The sequence below is a fragment of the Eretmochelys imbricata genome, chromosome 5 (assembly GCF_965152235.1).
Source record: "Eretmochelys imbricata isolate rEreImb1 chromosome 5, rEreImb1.hap1, whole genome shotgun sequence".
NCBI lineage: Eukaryota > Metazoa > Chordata > Testudines > Cheloniidae > Eretmochelys > Eretmochelys imbricata.
This window is the reverse complement of record NC_135576.1, coordinates 37,281,079-37,301,307: the sequence shown is the minus strand read 5'-3', so window position 1 is coordinate 37,301,307 and position 20,229 is coordinate 37,281,079. Positions and strand designations below refer to the sequence as shown.

Below are 20,229 nucleotides of genomic sequence, written 5' to 3'. Positions count from 1 at the left end.
TTAATGTTGCCTCAATGATGTCATTGAGGAATATCACTGTATTCTAGATAAGGCAACAGTGCAAAGTGCTTCCAATTAGTAGAGCAAGAGCTTATTAACATGGTGAGAAATGACAATTTTAAAAAATGCTTTAAAAAAAACCTGCAGTCATTCTGCTGTCTTCACAGCCTTTCGTGGATTTTCTAAGTGATTGACACAGTCTAGTGGAGGAACTCATTGGAGAACTTTTTATTTCTCTGTGAATTTTCCAAAAATGTTGCCAATTTCTTACTGTCACAAGAAAGCCCTCAGCAAGATATATCTAGATCAAACTATTTTTCAAATTGAACAGATCCATTTCTGTCCTCACAAACAAGTCCTGCTGACTTCAATAGGAGTGGCACTTCTGAGGAGAGAAATGGGCCTTTGCAATCAATACAGAGGAGATTCTCTCAGACTATAAAATTAATATATAGACACCATTTTCAAGAATGAAACATGAAATTCCTAAAGGCCAAAATAATGCAACCTCCGGAACCATATGGGTAGGTTATTTTTGGTTATGAATAAATGTACATAACAGATTTGGCTCTGCTGGGGTAATATCAAGAACTGTAGCATATTATCTAAACCAGGTAACTTAAAGAAGAATGACATTTCACAACTCTCTTCTATATCAGTATTGTAGTGAATTGGCTTGTGGATGGAAATGGAACACAGCCAGCCCCTATCCTGCCAGCAGCTAACAGAATTTCTCCTTATATCGAGGGGTAGGAGCCTGTGTTTTAGGTTAGGCAGCTGCTGTCACTCTGAATTTCGAAGTGGCCATGTTGTGTGGGGTAGAGGTAACTGAATTCTGGTGATGGACATGGATTTGCCAGAGCATTACCTTTAGGGAAGTGTGCCTCAGACAAATTATCTGGATAAGACAGGGAATAGACAGTATATTCAGATAATACTTTAAAATAGATTTTTCAGTCAATGAAAATTTAAATGGCATCAGAAAGCTTATTCCTAAATACCGTGATCATTACATCAAGGAGTAAATGGTATAATTTGAAACTGATTAAGTTAAAGTCAGTTGTAGACAACCTGTGTTCTGAGGTCACAGAACCAGCTGAAGCAAGTGTAATGTACGTAGGATAAAAAGAAAAGACAGACAATTAGCCACATGCAAAGATGCTTAGAAATGGGCAGACCTTACAAATTGTTTGCACACATTGTACCAGCCATTGACGTAAAATAAACACATTGTCCCCAAATAAATTAAAAAGACAGTATAAATAAAGGCTTATAGACCATCTGTAAATACTCTGTTGGCAATAGAACACACTGGAGCTGCCTCTGTTGATAACTGTATTAACAGCCGCAGTTGGGTTGCTGTGGAGGAGGGGTGTCCTTTAGTCTTGTGTTCTGTTTTCCAGCAGCGATGGCAGGATCCGTCTCCAGACTTTCTGACATTTTGTCGCAGATGATATCTACAAGCCGCTCGAATGTCTGCTTGACATTTATGTTGTCCTTGGCACTTGTTTCAAAAAATTCAAAACCTGGTAAAATAAAGAAAACACACGTTGGTCATTACATACTCTTAGATCCTTCGGTAACTATTAACTCCTCCTGAGGAAGGGAAAAAGCAGAGAGAAAGGTGGGCAGGACACAAGAAAGAGAGACAGCACATGCAAAATAGTGATATCATCAAGAGTATGAGCTAAATTTTGACCACTGTTGCATGGGTGTCAATCCAGAGTAACTACATAAAAGTCATTTTATTTACACCAAAGTAGTTGAAATAATCAATCTGATCTCTTCCATAAATCATATTCAAAGATGATTTAATCATAGTTGATTTTGTGCTATGCTAAAATTGAGAGCAGTATCATTTTAATAATGCCCCATATCATGGAACTACATCTGGCTCTTGTGAGGGGAATAACTCAGAATAACTCTCTTGGTCTTTTTCCAGCTCTAATTACTATGTTCCCATGAGCATTGCTCCACTGGTAACGGGCATTGCAGTTGGGCCGCTACTGCTGATGCCAGAACAGATGACTGAAATTGGAAGGAACCAAGAAGAAAGAAAACAAATCAAGAAAGGCTTTTACCAATTTGTTATGTAATCTGGGGATGGAAAACAAGTTTTGAAGCAAAAATATTTCTAAATGTAAGTTGTTTTCCTTCAAAAAATTGTGGGTGGGTACTGTAACCCTCTCATCCCATTGTGCAACGACTAAAGTAGCACTATGATCCATGAGGCAGAGTGCTTACACTGAAATTCTTTAATACAGCCAGCTCTCATGAGCACGTTCCTCTTGGTCATCTTTACCTCCAAGGCCCTCTCTTAGCTGGAAGTAGCGTAGCTGGAAGTAACCTGCTGGTCAGCCTGACACCTCACTGGGTTCACACCATCTGCTGGATTGTCCCATTCTCTCACCTGCCTGACCTCTCTCCTCCCTTCCCACTTTTCCCCTCTGCTCCAGCTTCCCCCCACAGCTACGACACTAGTCACCTGACTGCCCTTCATCAATTCACCAGCCTTTCTTTTACTGATTTCCCCCTTTCCAATTTGTGAACTGGAATGAAGTGGTTCACAAAACAACTAAATTCACTGGTAATATTATAAAAGTTAATTGGCATTCACAAAGCGTTCTTCGTCTTTTTGATTCACTTTGGTTAATGACATACACCTATCTCTGTGTTTTACTGTTAGGAACCCAATAACAAAATGTCTGTCATTTTACTCTTAACTAGTATCAAGGTTAACAGCTACTGAAGGGAAAGTATTTGGAGGTCTGGAAGAAAATTTAAAACAACATTCATCGTTATGTTTTGAAATATTTATGTTCGTGTTCTTTGTTGCCTTTACACTGCTCTGGGGCAGAGTAAGTAGACAGATTTGTTTCATATATAGTGTATTTTCTAATCAGGGAGTTAGTCTTTTTTTTTTTATATAAAAGGTTACATTTAAAGCAGCAATTCTAATAACTTGTTGAATGCACCAACTATTCAGGCCAATTAGTAATTTAGAGCTTACCTGTTCTTTTTTTTATAGGGCTAAGTGCCAGTGCAGACTTGCTGTGGACAGTCATCTTTAGCCTGGAGTGATGTCCCAGCATATGCTCGGCAAGCAATATCACTGCTACTTACTGTACAACAATGGAGGATCCAGGCTGTCTATAAGGGTAAGATGAGTCTATATTTTCCACTGACTGATTGTACGTTTCGTCTGGAATTGCCGGGACACATTCTTCCCTCCTGTACAGTACTGTAAATCTAGACTAATTCTACTGCCTTCACTGAACTTACTCCAGTTTTATAACGGTGCAAATAAAATTAGAAATTTGCCCAGGACTGGATTTTGTCCCGAGCGCTTTGGGACAAGGACGGCTATTTCATCTCTTTGGACAGTGCGTAGCACGATGGGGCCCTGACCTAGTTGAGGCTTCTAAGCATTACCATAATACACAACAATTAAGTCATATAAAACACTTATGACTATTCTAGTTGAACATTTGTATCATCTGCTTTCTTAGACTGTAAGATTGTCAGTGGAGAGACCAGGTTTTATATGACACTAAATACAATGTCAGTGCTCAGCAAATCATTCTTACTAATCATGTCAATGACCAATGTATTATTTTCAATGCTTAGATTTGTGAACCATTTCTCCCCCTCCCCCCGCAACTATGTCAAAGACAGAGGTGATGCTGCTGTAAGAATCTAAAGGGGCTGGTATCTGCACATTTCTTAAAGAAGTTCATAATTTAGGGTTGCTTTTGAATTCCCAGTTGGAACTTTGATTTTTCAGGTTTCCTCAGTAGACAAAAGTCCCTTTTCCCCCCCTCATCTGGATCTGGTAAGATGATGGTGACCATTTCTTCTTTGCAGACACAGCTACTGTTCTCCATGCTTTTGGTACCTCAAGCCTGGATTATGCAAGGTGTTCTATGTGGGGCTAGCTTTGAAGGTCAGTTGGTTGGTATGTGAGCCACAGAGAACATATTCATTTACTTCGGGATGCAATTATGGTGTTTGTCTTTGTACAACAAGCAATCTGGTTTGGATTCTGGCTACTGGAGAATCTGCCCCTCTCCATGGACTACCACATAGCTAAGATCAAACGGCCTATGTTTACAGATGGCCCCTAGATTTGAGTACCTGAGGCTGGAGTTAGGATGTTTCCTGTGGTGGGCCTTGGCTTTGTAGTTCACTTCGCCTAATGGATTATCAGATCCCAAGCCTGATGTTAACCTCTGGGTCACAAATGGCATCTACACTGCAGCGAGACACCCAGGGCTGCCCTGTGCCAGCTGACTTGGGCTCACAGGGCTTAGACTAAAGGGCTGTTTAACTGTGGTGTAGACGTTCAGGCTCAGGCTGGAGTCTGGGCTATAGGACCCTGTGAGGTGTGATGGTCCCAGAGCTCAAGCTGCAGCCCAAGACCATCTCTTTACTTAGGCTTTTGCCTGAGGCAAAAGGGGAGCTAAAGGTGATAAATAGTTTAAAGGAGCATGAGAATCTTAAAATATTGACATTGGACAACAAGTTGTTCCATGCCCTAAGACTGCCTTTATAGTCAGTTAAAAATAATTAACAAATAGGAATAGGCAGATTTCAGACAGTGCTTTACTGATATTATTCTTGGTTTTTCTTTTTATAAAAGCACCTTGCCACCATCAGTGTTTTCCTCCCATTCATGGTGAACAGCTTTTCATTTCCTGGATCTATATACAAATATGGTCACCTCAACTTCGGCTTTCCTGCTCCTTTTACCAATCTTGAGTGTGTTGATATTTACTCTGTCTTCCCAACTCAGTGCTATTCATTTTAGCCCCTTGTCTGCATGTTTGCCTGCTTTCCAGGTTGCAGAATCTGCTGTTTTATTTCCTCTGGATTCTGGCAGCTGAAGCTGGTTCTCTTTTCAACTTTGCTAGCAGATCCTTTTACAAGGCAATCCAAGCAGTTTGGGGGAGGTCTGTGTGCATCTGAAATTCTGTTTAACAGATGTCCACTTACTGCCAGGCTGATTAATACAACAGAATTAGGAAACCTTAATGGGACTGGGATTTTGTTAGCAACTAACAGGCATGGCTGAGCTCAAGGTTCACTGCACAATTTTTCAAATATTTAACATAAGTAAGAAACTCTCAACATAGACTTTTCCATTTATACAAGCAACCAGCACAGGGCCTTATTTGACAGGAAGTAAACATCTGCTGTCTCTTATGCTCTATTGACCACGAAAAGTAGCTGCAACCAGGGCCGGCTCCAGGCACCAGCGAAGGAAGCAGGTGCCTGGGCCGGCCAACAGAAAGGGGCGGCACTCTGTCCATGATTGGGGCAGCATGACCGCATCTTCGGCGGCAATTTGGCGACGGATCCTTCACTCCCTCTCTCCCTCTTCAGCGGCAATTCGGCGGCAGGTCCTGCTTCTTTTTTTTCTTTGCCGCTTGGGGCGGCAAAAAAGCTGGAGCCGGCCCTGGCTGCAACTGTATATTTTAGGATACTGAGCACAGCTGAAGATGTCATGATAATGGTAAAAAAAAGCTTGTTTGCAAAATCAGCATTGGATGCTGTGGGTTATGTTCAAGGAAGTAAAGGGTTTGTAGCAAGTTACTTAGCATCAGCACTACGACTGCATTAGTGCTGTGGCTCATTGATCTAAGAGAGTGGTTTTCAACCTGTGGTGTGCGGACCATTGGTAGTCTGCAGACTATGTCTAAGGGTTCTGCAGAAGGTGACTACAAAAATAAAAGTTTCAAATCCCAGAAAAAGCATTGTTTTTCTGATCAAAAGTATGCAAATACCTCCACCTACAGGTCAAAACCTGGATGTGCTGTTATTACCATAGAAGACCCTTTCTCATGCTGCATCAAATGCCGTGCTGAGCACATGCAACATTTATAGGTGAATTCTGTTCAGTCAGTTTTCAGTCTAAGACTTCTATGGTAGAGGGTCCGTGGACCACAGGTTGAATTTCCAAAGGGGTCTGCACCTCTATCTGAAATTTTTTAGGGGTCCACAAATGAAAAAAGGTTGAAAACCACTGATCTAAGACAGCTGACTCCCAGCAAGTCTATTAAACCAAGACAACTTTAAGGCAGTAAAAGAGAGAAAATAAGCAAGGAAGAGATCTTAATTAAACAACACTGTAGTGAAACAGCATTTCCTTCAACCTGTCTTTCAAGACTTAACCGTGGCAACCATGGTTGTTGATTCAGCTAATGCATTACATTAGGAAATTTAGAATGTCTTCAATACATTCTGCTCCCCGTTACATTGGCTACATCTATTGGAACTAAAATTTAACCAGGACTAGCTGACATAATGCTGGACACAATACATCCTCGTCTACAGACTGCAAAGTCATGGTCTGTATCATATTTAGTTAACTGTACTACTCACACTTGGGTTCTAACACAGGAACATTTTGTAGTGACAAAAGGCCTCCATTTAATACTCATACCATTGCAATCTGTTCTAACATATTTATGAATAGCACTGTGCTCTGCAGGAGTCAGAGCATGTTATAATTAGTCTTGTCTCAAGGTGTCAAAGGCATTGTGTGAAGAACTGGGTCAGGGTCTATTATCAAAAGAAAACGTCATACTCTTCTAGCCAAATGCAGATAAAAAAAGCCTGTTTGAATACTCCTGTCACCTGGGCATCCAGAAACAGACCATGTACTAACATGATACAATTCTGTAGTGGAGACAAAGCCTATCTGTGGTACTGCCACTGTTGAGATCATCAGAGTTGTTTGGGCTGACACTTCCTAGGTTAGATGACAGGGAACTGATGGCAGGCTGTCCACTGTGAAGACCCCTTGACTTTAGAATTCACTCTATCCCTGGTCTGCTTGGCCTAGATTGGTTAACTTTTGGGTACACTGCCAAGCCCAAGATTGTCCCCAGGCATATGGAAAGGTGATGGGTGGATGTGCTGAAATATATTGGGACATAATGGCAGGTGTATGATATTTTAATGGTAGTTCAGTAATTACTGTAAGAACGAGCTATGATGAATATTCTTAATATTTTAAATGTATATAAGGTGCTTAGTACCGAGAGAGATGGCACTAAAGCCTAAATTATTTAAATCTCTAGGAGTGAGGTTAGATATGTGACCCAGTCTTATGTTTGTTAATAGTGTAGGTTATGTAAGCTGAGGGGTACAATGTAGTGCACTGGAATCTAGCGATACAACTTCCATAATATCAACAAGAGATGTGTGGCTCTCATGCATTGATTTAAGTATTTTCCCTTCTTTCTTGAAAGCATCAAGACCATAATAAAAGGCACTGTATAAATAAATCATGCCTTAGGAGCTTATTTAATTTCTGATCTCCAAACAATTACTTAGCTCATAGGTGCCAACTTCCCCTCTGCCCGGTGGGTGCTCGACCCCTCTCTGCCCCGGCCCCGCCCCTGACCCACCTCTTCCCACCCCTGCAGTAACCTTGCCCTGCCCCCATTCCACCCCTTCCCCACTCCTGGGGCCAGGTCATACCCCCCTCCGGGAACCTCCCCTGGCTGCAGGAAGTTCTGTGGCTGCTGTCTGGAACCCAGCTCTAAAGGCAGTATCGCCACCAGCCACAGTGTAGAAATGAGGGTGGCATGGTTTGGCATTGCCACCTTACTTCTGTGCTGCTGGTGGGCAAGCAGTTGCCCTCCGGCTGCCCAGCTCTGAAGGCAGCAGCACAGAAGTAAGGGTGGCAATACCACAACCCTCACGATAGCCTTGCAAACCTCCCCCACAACCCCATTTTAGGTTGAGACCCGCCCCCACAGTTACAACACTGTGAGATTTTAGATTTAAATATCTGAAACCATGAAATTTAAGATTTTTAAAATCCTATTACTGTGAAACTTACCAAAATGGACATTGAATTTGGTAGGGCCCTAGATATCTCTTTTGATTAAATCTATTTGTTGTACTTTGTATCTGAACCAACCCAGTGCACTGATTCAAGGGAAGGATGCACTGAAGCCAGATAACAGGCTGCACTGTATTGTCTTTTCAAAAGAGCAACACATTTAACCTCTGTAAATGTTCCAGGAGAGGGCTGAACACTCCAGGGCAAATGGTTTGGGGAGAATTCAGGACTGGAAGGGTGTTGGAGTCACCCTACTAAGAGTAACTGGGCAGTGGAAGCCAGGATGTGACCTACATATTTGTAGGCTGGCTGTTGGCATCAGGGCTGTGAACCACCACAGCAGAGTACAGAAGGCCCCAGAGTCGCAGGGCAGGTGGTGACACAACCCCTTACTAGTCTGAGCTGAACCCCAAAAATCACAGTATATTTCCTCGCATGCTGGAAGCTTTCAATGTTCTCTGGCAGTCTCAAGCAGTGGATGACTGTTCAGCTCAGTTGGGGAGAGGGTGGAAAAGAAGATCCTCTACAGTTTCAGTACTATGTGCTGGAACTTAGCTGCAAGGTTTGCAGTGCAACCCTGGGCACTCCTGAGCATTGGGCCACTGGGAACCCATTAAAATAATTAATCTTTGCACAGTTACTACTGTCTGCTTTGCAGGAAGTTAGAAGGAGGAAGCCATTCCAAATAGGCTGCTCTGTTTGGAGGCCAGATTCTGATAAAATCAGGAACCACTCCAATGATTTCAGGGGAGTTATTCCATATTTACATTGGTGTAAATAAGACTGCAGTGGTATAGAAAAGCAGCATACCATTACTTTTTTGGGAGGCATGTAAGCAGTCTTGTCCACCCAAAAACCATCTCTGCCACCTCCCTTGATCCCTTGGGTAGTGTGGGAGCACGGCTTGTGTTGCTCTCAATCTACCTTTCTGCTCCTTTTCCCAGGAGCCAAACAGGCAAAGCTGAAAGCTGAATACCAGTCAGAGGGGTGCCTCACGCTCTGCTTATCATACCACAAAAGCGTTCTTTTGTTAGCTGCTCCTTTCCCTATGTCCATGTACTTCAGGCAGAACAAGAGGGGCTGATGAAAGAGAGGGGAGTTGGTGTGTGGTGAATAAGCAAGAGGAGGAGGAGAGGAAAAAGGACTGGAACATGAATGGTTGGGAAAGGACAGAATTTGGGAGAATGAAGCTGAAAGCATCTGGAAAGTTGGGGGTGGAGTGGGGTTCAGAGAAAAGAAGAGCATGATTGGGTGGGTCAGAGGTAGGACAGGAAAACTAGGGAGGGAAATACAGAACAAGAAAAAAGAAGGGTATAAGCTGTAGAGTGTAGATGAGGCAATGATGTGGGTGGATAAAATACCTTGAAACAGAGGAGCAGCAATGGGAAGGAAGAGAGTGATACAGAGCAAAGGGGAGAAAAAGGGGGGAAGAAATCCTCAGAGCTGGGAATGAGAGAACAGAGCAATTGGACCAAATTATATTCTGTTGCACTCAGCAATAATGCTATCAAAGACAAAATGGCTGCCTTGTTTCCACTGAAAATGTGAATTTTCACATAATTTTTAAGGCAGATGCCATCTTTATACAAAAAATGATCCCACTTACATTTGGAAATTGGCCCATTTTTGCTAGAAAAGTGTGTGGGGAGGTACCTTAACAAAAGGTTTCAAGAAGTGCAAACTCCTCAGTCCTGTTTGTTTTTCATTTCACTATGAATATTTTGCAGACATCTGTGCCACAGACCTCTCCTCCCCTACTGATTCCTGCTTGAAATATTTCATTAGGTGGGCCCAGAGACACTGCACTTCTGTACTTCAGTTCTATCTGCTTTGATCCCTTGTTTGGTATCTTTCCATTGCTGCTTGTTAACACAGAGAAAAGATTTTTCTGTGCAAGCAGGTGTCTGCGTGAGGCAGCTCCCTTGTGATTATAAAGACAGCAGAGGCTCACAGAACACCCTGTTCCCACCATCTGTGATGTTCTGTGCAGCAGAAGTGGAGGACACAATGCAGAGTAGAGCACGACATGACAAAGCCGGAGAGCAAGCAGGGTGCATTAAGTGGAATGGAACAGAAGCTGAAGGAATTGAGGAAACCTGTAATGTCAAAAGTGCTACCTGGGTGAGAATGTTGTGTTTGGATGATGCATCAGGATTTTCTCTCTTTCTGTCCCCCTCCTCCATTTCTCTCCGTCTCCTCTCCCTTTGCTGCCTCTCTTACACCTCTTGGTGACTCTCCCTGTTCCCCTTCAAGGTGGCCAAACATGTAGCTGCCACAAGGTGCCACACCCATGTCAACCCCAACAAGTGAGCATGCTAGTGTGATGTTTGTTACTCAGGCTCCAGGGCAGCGTGCTGTGTAATATGAGCTGCTTCGTACTGACAGAGCTCTGGCATGATAACTACTAGTCGTGCTAGCAGAACTGAGCTCTCTTCCCACTTTATTATACCCTGGCTAGGGCAAGCTTCAGGTTCTCCCCTCTTCCTCTTTAAGAAGAAACCTCCATGCACTCTTTCCTTACTGCTCTCCACAAATGCAACCAGCTCTGGACACAATCCCATGGGAGGAGGGTAGGAAAAGGAAATAACTCCCCCCCTCACAGCTGATATGACACAGCACTTTTGGAGGTCAGAAGGGAAAGTCACACACTGGACTTCAGACCTTACAGCCTTGGGGACCCAAAGTCCAGATGTACTGGCCCTTTTACCCTTCACCTGCCCTGTAACTTTCAGAGGGTGAAGAGCTGGTAAATCTCTCTCTCTGCCTTGCTGGTTCCAATCAGCAACATGTTTATTGTTTCACTACATTTAAAACTAGGCATGAGCAGCTGGAATACTCATTACAAAGCCTGGGACTCAGGAGCTGGGAGTACATTGTGAGAGTCCTGGCAAGCATAGATCTACCACGATTGTAAAGCTGTGCAAATGCTGGCCCAGAGACACAAACAACCTGAGCTGCTGCCTTCTCCCCCTTCTGCCTTTATTGGTTTTGCAGAGACTGGTTGGGATGCTCATTAACTTGTTTACCTGCACTTTCAAAAGAATAAAAAGAAGGGAGGAGGAGGGGGGAGGAAATGGCAAGTAAAGAGTTTATAGAAAGGGGCAGAACAGTCTCTAGAGGTTTGTCTTTGTGAGAAAATAAGTAGAACCCTGTACAGATACAAAATTTGTATCTGCATCCGGTCAGCGATCTGTAAACATGGTCCGGGCATATAAAGCAGATTTGCAGGGCTCTAACAATAAGATTGGGTTAGAACATGAGCTTAAGGAGTCATGCTAAGTATCATGATGTTGAACACAACTCTGCAGTTAGTGTAGATGGGAGCAAGTGGTGTTTAACATATCAGCTCATCAGGAGCAACTCTACAGTTTCAGTAGTGTTTACCCACAACCAGTTGATGTGATGTTAACACAGCTCATCCCAGTCTACACTGGTGGTGATGTGGCATTTTCTTAATATGACTTCTCAAGGTTGTGTTCTGTTCCAACCTAGCATTCTACTGAAGACAAGCCAGTGATCTGTCACAGCTCTTTGTTGGAGACCCGCAGAATAACATTTTGAGGAGTAGCGGGGGATTGGAGAGGTAGGTCTGTGAGAGACTTCCTCTCTTATGAGGCAGTGCACAACAGACAAAGCTTTACAGCCAGTGGGACAGAATCATTTAAAATGGTGGAGTGACTATCATCACCCTTCAAAGGGTCATCTACCCTGCAACTGGATCAGGGAGCTGATTACAACATGCTTCTGTTTTGTAGTGTACATGGGGCCTACACTAGCTGAACCATGCTAAAGACTGGGACAGGTCCAAGGGTTTGGATAAATTTAGGGACAAGAGTTAAAATACCATTCGATCTTATACGTTAGACTGCACTGACATTGAGTCAGGGAACAGCTATGCTGTAAGCAGCATCTGTCACATGGCAGCCATTGTAATGCAGGTTAATGCTAATCCTTCCCTTATGGTGGCCAATTTTTCAAAAAAAATAAAAGGGGACCCCTTGGTTATACCAGCATGCACAGGTTTGGGGTGCAGCTATCTAGTGAACCCCTCCTTCTCTACCCTCTCAGCACAGATGCCTTCCATAGATATTCTGGTTTCACTGATTTTGGTCGTGGCTTTGGGCTATCTTTGGAAAGTTTAAATACATTTAAAGAACGCCTCACGACAGGGCCTGAACAAAAGTGTCCTCTGCTTATCAGAGACATTCAGCAAACAAAGTCCCAGGTTCTGCTTTTTATCAAATGACTTTCATATAACACAGGTCTCTGAGTCCATGAAAGTAATGAGTCTGGCAAGTCTTTCTCCCCCAGAAAAGCATCATGTAGACAGGTGCTTTGGAGCTTTTTAATCATGCTGTCAATGGCCTGTTGTGTGTTGTGACTAAACGGTGTGACTGAAGAGTACTGGAGCACTCTCCAGTGCTGGCAATCTGGCTCCTTGCACAGGCATGATATTAACACTTAAAAATCATTAAAAGAGGCGTACAACAGAGTTCATCCGCAACCCAATTAATTTCACTTTTAAATGTGAAGTTAAATGCAGCTCTACATCAGCATTCTTAGAACTCATGACTAGACCAGCATCATCACTAAACCCCTCAGCCAGCTGTCGAAGCAAAATACGAGTGTGCTTATTTACACACTGCAGTATCCTCTCTTTCTCTAATTAGGGAAAATGACAGTGAGGTACTGCAGAATACATGGGGCCCTGGTTACAGGGCAGTGTACTGGACTACATACTGCATAAGCATATGATAGTGCCTAAAACTCTGCTTCAGGACCCATCTGGATTCTAAATGAGATTTCATTTGAAGACACCTCATCATCCCTAGTGGCATTCTTGTCTGTCTCTAGCAATCTCTCAGCACTGCCATCATGCACATTTTTGAGCCAAGAACAAAATTAAACAAAATAAGCAGGCTGTTTGTTTTGGGTTGGAGGAGATAAACTCCCTTCAATTCTCACCTATGGTAAAACGGATTTCCAGAGTACACATCAGAGGTAGGGGAGAACACACACAGTGAAGGAGGGTAAAGATGGAGGCAGAAAAATCAAAATGTACAGTAGGAAAGAAAAAATAGGGCAAAGGAAGGGAGGGGGAAAGGAGGAGGAACAAAACCAAGGGAGACATAGAAAGTTATGTATGATTTAATAAAAATTCAAGGACAAACTGCCTGGCTCTGGTATGGTTGCAGAAAGGAGGTGGTGGGGAATTGCTCAATAATACACTGAAAGGTGCCAGATCCTAGATACAGAGCTAGATCAGAGCCTCTACCCTACTTCTGCGCACCCCTCAGGAGACCAAGTTTCAGACAGACTCCCTTCTAGTGTGTGTGCGCGCGTGTGCACACGTGTGTGCACGTTGGGGGGGGGGGAACGACACTATGGCAGAGTTGACCAGACATGTGGGGTAGGATATGTAGTGCTGTCCTAATGAGCGGTGCAGTGTGAACACTTCAACTGAGTTTTGGGGGCATTCTGGGGGGCATTGCGTTCCCAGAGCAACCCTGGGGGCCTAGGCCTTAGTGGCACAATCTGTCCCAGATTGCCAACATTTGTAATACATTTATGATATACACAGAGAACCTGAGTTTTAAAGTGACACCTGCATAATTGTCTATGCAAAAAAAATGCATACAAAATTGTGTACTTAATTTGCATATGCAGTTACCTGGATTTTGCATGCTAATTGGGTAACTGTGCTTGCAACGGCTATAAGTGTGTTTAATTGGCCATTTGCATGTGCAATTACTTAGTTTGTGCATAGTAATGGTCACAACTCTCAACCTGTTGGATACAGTATATCACAAAGACCACAAATGAGGGAAACGGCAACTAAAACAAAAAATCGTGCAGAACACTTAAAATGCTGAGAGATTCTTTTGGTGTAAATAACTCTTAGCTCATGACTCTTGATTTCTGATGTAAATAATTTTAAACAGTATAAGCGAAGGGACACCAGTCCTGTGTAAAATGGGAGCTGTCCCTTTGTCAAGGTTCCTCCCCCACTCTGAACTCTAGGGTACAGATGTGGGGACCTGCATGAAAAACCTCCTAAGCTTATCTTTACCAGCTTAGGTCAAAACTTCCCCAAGGTACAAAATATTCCACCCATTGTCCTTGGACTGGCCGCTACCACCACCAAACTAATACTGGTTACTGGGGAAGAGCTGTTTGGACGCGTCCTTCCCCCCAAAATACTTCCCAAAACCTTGCACCCCACTTCCTGGACAAGGTTTGGTAAAAAGCCTCACCAATTTGCCTAGGTGACTAGGCAGACCCAGACCCTTGGATCTTAAGAACAATGAACAATCCTCCCAACACTTGCACCCCCCCTTTCCTGGGAAATGTTGGATAAAAAGCCTCACCAATTTGCATAGGTGACCACAGACCCAAACCCTTGGATCTGAGAACAATGAAAAAGCATTCAGTTTCTTACAAGACGACTTTTAATAAAAATAGAAATAAATAGAAATGAAGAAATCCCCCCTGTAAAATCAGGATGGTAGATATCTTGCAGGGTAATTAGATTCAAAAACATAGAGAACCCCTCTAGGCAAAACCTTAAGTTACAAAAAAGATACACAGACAGAAATAGTTATTCTATTCAGCACAATTCTTTTCTCAGCCATTTAAAGAAATCATAATCTAACACATACCTAGCTAGATTACTTACTAAAAGTTCTAAGACTCCATTCCTGGTCTATCCCTGGCAAAGACCAGCATATAGACAGACACAGACCCTTTGTTTCTCTCCCTCCTCCCAGCTTTTGAAAGTATCTTGTCTCCTCATTGGTCATTTTGGTCAGCTGCCAGCGAGGTTACCTTTAGCTTCTTAACCCTTTACAGGTGAGAGGAGCTTTCCCCTGGCCAGGAGGGATTTCAAAGGGGTTTACCCTTCCCTTTATATTTATGACACCCTTGAAATGAGAGACACATGACAACTATGGTTACAGCAACTATGTCACCAATTTAGGTATTTGAATATACATATGTTTTTGCATATACAATGGGGCATATGCAATTTTCAAAATTTTCCAAAATGTTTTACATGTCCCAGAATGTTTTAAGCATGTGCAAAAGTGTTGTCAGGATTGGGGCTTAAATGCGATTTTTCATTCATCAATGATGTAGAATTTAGATTAATATGAATGTTTTTAAAGCACTGATATTCCATACACAATATATTACGTTTAACAGCTCTTTTCTGTAAAAAAAAATTTTGTTGAAAAAAGCTGACAATAAATTGATGTGTAGTATTTTTGCTGTATGCAGAGTTTTATATGAACTGACTTGTTTGAATTCAATAGCTATTTTCACCACATCAATATTAACATGACATTAATTGGCTCCCTCTACTGGCCTATTTGCCACATTTATATATTTCCTTTGCCAGGTTATGTGTTCTGCAGTGAGCAAGCTGTGGTTGCATACCTAAAATTCCTTTTCATGTCAGCACGATAAAAAAAATTAAGTTGTTAGATTAATGTGTTAAACAAGCATGAAATAGCAGCTAAATAAGAAAAAGAAAATGGGACATTCTGCCTCACATACATCTCTGACTGTTGCCAAAGGACAGAGATGGTTGGAAAACTTCTGATGGAATCATTTTCCATTCGAAAAATGCAGTTCCATCAAAACTAAAATGCACTGCAAAATCATTTTTATTTTGCCAACATTTTGTTTCAAAGAAAAAAGGGTGGTAGTGGTGGGGGGAGAGAGGGGAGGGGAGTTCCAATAGTGTCAAAACCGCTTCTTGTGCAAAGGTGGTGAGCTGAAGTTTATCATGTGTTCACCAGGAATCAAAAAGTGCCCTGCCACAGCGAGTTTTAACGCATGGAAAAAATGTATCTTTTTATAGAAGTGACTGGTAAACCTCCAAAGGCTTAGGGGTTGGATTTTGGTAACCCCCTGAACATCTGGATACTTATCCAAAATATTGGGATCTGTGGAGTCTGCTAAATTGGGTAGGAAATCTTAACATCAGGTTCTTGTGAGATTCTGATATTTTCTGATTCTGGCTCAGTCAAAATACCACAAAGCTACTTTCATACCACAAGAAAAGCTACTTCCACTGTTCGGCAGAACAAAGGACAGATGCTCAAAGCTGCATAATAATTATCCTTGTGGTTAGGACTACCACCTAGAAATCAGAATCTGGCTAACAGATCCTGCCTCATTTACATCAGTGTACATGTAGAGTAACTCCACTGATTTCAGTGGGAGCTGAAGGCCTTTCTGGATGTTATAAATAATAATCCAAGTTTTCTGAATTTGCAAAAAAGTTTCAGTTGATGTTTTGGCTAAAGATGTGACTTTTTAAAAACTAGTTATATGTACAAAAGAGAATATTTAAGCAGTGAGTTTTTCCACTTTTACTGAAGAATGTATATGGGATTTTAGGAAAGTGGGTCTTATCACTGTATGAAACAAATATTAGCAGGGCTCTAATGGGAGGGACAAGAAAATTACAAACTCAGACACCCTGAACCCAGAGGAATTGCTGGTAGCTAGCTTGCAAGCCCCTTATAGTGTTGTTTTGGGCAAGTATACGCAGGTGGTTGGTAGAAGCACATCAACTTCAAAGGGATACACATGTGAGTAGCATGGTCTGTGGTCTCCAATTGCTGTGCTGACAATTCAGCAAGGAACTAAAGGGCAGACCTCCATCCTTACCCTAAGCCTAGAGTAGGAGCTTTAGAAGGTTAGAATGCCTCATAGTTAATTCATGCTGGAGAAGCTAATTTTACTGTGTTACTCTTAATCACTCACTGTTTTCTCATAACTGATTCTGCTTAGTTTTTTTATTTATTTTATTTCCTAGTTTGTGCGTAGTGTGTAATGTTATTTTCTGTATTTAGTAACCCTTACCATACTCTCTAAGGGATAGAATAAAGAACTGACTATGATGCTATACCAAACAAGTCTCTACTCTAAACTCAAGGGCTCCTTCAGGAAACTGTGCGGGTAGTAGTGTCCTGTCACAGCACTGAATAAACCCACCACAGGATGTAGCATTAACTGTGTACCCCATTCTACTGGTATTACAGACCTAATGATTCCAGTACAAGCAGCTCACATCTCAGCCAGCAAAAGTATAGAAGGCAGGTGTTGCATATCACTTGCTATTGATAGATTTCTTTATACTGGCAGGTGGATGAACTTTGTTAAAACTCTTGCAGCAATTAGTGATAGTACTCAGTGCAATGTTACAATCAATCACAGAACCTGCTTATCATTTCTCTTCTTACCAAGTTGCTCTGCTAAATGTTTGCCTCTCTCAGTGGAGATTACCCGCTCGTCCTCCATGTCACATTTATTACCGACCAAAATAACCTGGGCATTATCCCACGAGTATGTTTTGATTTGAGTTGACCTTAAAAAGATAGAGAGAAAAAGAGTTAAAGCAAATTAAACTGCCCCCAAAATCAAATTTAAACAGAATCATAACAAGACAAATGAGGACAAAACTGACATCTGGACTAAAATGGTTCTATGCAGTTCTGGTGTTCAAATAAGCATAGGGTTGTAGGACACAAAACATAGGAGTAATATTAGTATAGTCTACAATCCCCCTGGTCAGAAGGCAGAATCCTTTCAGGGTTTCTTCTGCCAGCAGCCTTCTTCCTTTATTACTGAAAAGGAACTGCCATGCTTCCCTCTCCTTAGCATAAAAATGATGTATTTTCACATTGTAACAAAAGACCTTCCAGAGTGTTTTTTAGGAAAAAAATGAACAGTTTATTCATATATTATCTTCCACCTTTCAAAATTAAATTTAACAGCAAAACTTCAAAGGCATTCTGGCTTCCTCCTCTTATTTCTTCCCAGCATATTGCCCTGGAGCCCTTTGTGCTAACAGGGTTATGTTATCCAAAAAAAGTATGTGTCACCACGATATTGTATTAGATAATTTTTCACACTATATCACAATCTTGTTTCCTGACTTTAGGCAGCAGCAAACCAGTCTTACCATGGTTCTGTTTCTTTTTTTAAAAATTTATTTATGATACATCCACAGAACTAAGTAGCTGCTGCTGCAGAGTTTGGTTCCATTGTCCAGGGAGGCCCTGGTTAGGCATAAGAGAGGATTAAATAGCATCATAATGCTGTTGCTCAGTTACTTTTGAAACTGTAAAGTTCTGGTTGTACACCCAGTAGTGACACTTTTTCACCACATAGCTATACTATGCATATATTTGGAAGTCCATAGGTTTTGTGCATACCTACCATGTTATACTTTACCTGGGTACCATGGCAGAGACACGATGTGGGAAATCCTCCACTCTGGTTGTACTCAGCGCAAGACCAGAGGATGGACATGTGCAAAAAATGACTGCCACCTTTGTAACCCCCTAGATCCTGTAGCCAATCTGCCTATGTCCAGACACCCAGCACAAGTTAGAGCAGTCTGTTGTAGCTTACAGTGCCAACACACAGCCCTCAAACGTTCATTCCAGTAGCTGGATATCACTGGAGCATGGAGGGGCTCAGCCACTCACGGCTCTCCCAATGACACATCACCTGCACTGAGGCCATAGGGTGAGTTGCACAGAATTTGCTACTGCAGCTCTACACCACCTGAGGATTTGCACTGCATGGGAATTTTCAAGGGGCTGGTTAGGCTGGCTTTAGGGTGGCTTTGCTCCACCATAGTAAGCAAAAGGCAGATGAAGTGGGTCTGAAGATCTAGACCTACATATTTGGCATTTGAAGTATTTAATGATGATATATGTGGTCTGAAGTATTTGTTTATACACTGTTCTCATTGGTCTGACATGCTTTTTCCAACATTAAAATGGGAATTCTACCTCACATTTTTGAAGGCAAGTTCTCAAATGGCTATTTTGTCATGGATATATTTTTAATAAAAGTCATAGACAGGTCACAGGCAATGAAGAAAAATTCATGGAAGCCTGTGACTTTTACTAAAAGTATCTGTGATAAAATGGGGAGCTGTGGGGTTCCCACACCTCCTGCGGCAGCTGTGAGGCCCTGGCTTGGAGCTTGGGGACCCTACTGCCCATGGGGCTCAGAGCTCCAGGGTCCCCTGGTGCCTGCAGCTTGGAGTTGTGGGGTTCCCCAGTGGCTTGGAGCTCTGGGAGCCCCCACTGGCCATGGTACCCTGGAGCCCCAGGGTACCCCCGCTGCTCTGGAGGGGCCCCTGCAGTTTCTGGGAGCTGTGGGGTACCCCCACCGCCTGCAGTGGCTTTGGAGCTCAGGAGGGGCGGCGGGGGGACCCTACAGCTCCCAGCCACTGCAAACTGAAGTCATGGAGGTCTTTGGAGGTCACAGACTCCATGACCTCTGTGACAAAAATCATAGTCTTAATCATCAGGTACTATAACTAGAGCAGTCTATAGAGGTCAGAATTTTATTAATATTCATAAAAAGAAAAGGAGTACTTGTGGCACCTTAGAGACTAACCAATTTATTTGAGCATGAGCTTTCGTGAGCTACAGCTCACTTCATCAGATGCATACCGTGGAAACTGCAGCAGACTTTATATATACACAGAGAATATGAAACAATACCTCCTCCCACCCCACTGTCCTGCTGGAAATAGCTTATCTAAAGTGATCATCAGGTTGGGCCATTTCCAGCAGGAGAGTGAGTTTGTGTGTGTATGGGGGTGGGGGGTGATGTGAGAAAACCTGGATTTGTGCTGGAAATGGCCCAACCTGATGATCACTTTAGATAAGCTATTACCAGCAGGACAGTGGGGTGGGAGGAGGTATTGTTTCATATTCTCTGTGTATATATAAAGTCTGCTGCAGTTTCCACGGTATGCATCTGATGAAGTGAGCTGTAGCTCACGAAAGCTCATGCTCAAATAAATTGGTTAGTCTCTAAGGTGCCACAGGTACTCCTTTTCTTTTTGCGAATACAGACTAACACGGCTGTTACTCTGAAACCTGTCATTAATATTTATATTCGCTTAAAGAGACTATCACTTAGAAAATAGGACACCATCAATTAGTTTTGGCAGAAATGTATTTTTGGAACCATGCTGAGTTCTTATGGAATTTGTGGTTAATCACAATATGGTTAATAGTTTTCACCAGAGCTACAGTGGTCACGGTGGTAAACTTGGAGATGGCAGTAACTCAAATCAACCCATTAGTGACTCTTATTTGTGATCAGTCATGAGTTCAAGCCCATTGGCATTCTATATTTCAGTGGAAAATGGAAGTTTTAAAAATAAAAGTGTAGTGAGAGTAAAATAAATAGTTCTAGTCAACGAGTAAGTTAGTCATGCATTTATATGCAAGGCTGAAATCCGAAATACAAAGGTTTTCACTGTAAAACGGTTTGTTTGGTTTACATGTGTATGCACCACACATACTGGTTTGGGTGTCTTTGAACATAAGAATTAG

General features: G+C 42.3%; 1 protein-coding gene across 1 annotated transcript in view; it reads right to left on the bottom strand.

Moving 5' to 3' along the window:
- Window positions 1-243: 243 nt before the first annotated feature.
- RAB3C (RAB3C, member RAS oncogene family) overlaps window positions 244-20,229 on the bottom strand; it is a 188,299-nt gene continuing 168,313 nt past the window's right edge. The window contains exons 4-5 of the mRNA XM_077816882.1: window positions 17,104-17,228; window positions 244-1,526 (exon numbers count right to left, since the gene is read on the bottom strand). Coding sequence (XP_077673008.1) covers window positions 1,339-1,526; window positions 17,104-17,228 — 313 coding nt within the window. The 3' untranslated portion in view covers window positions 244-1,338. The remainder of the gene's footprint in view (window positions 1,527-17,103; window positions 17,229-20,229) is intronic.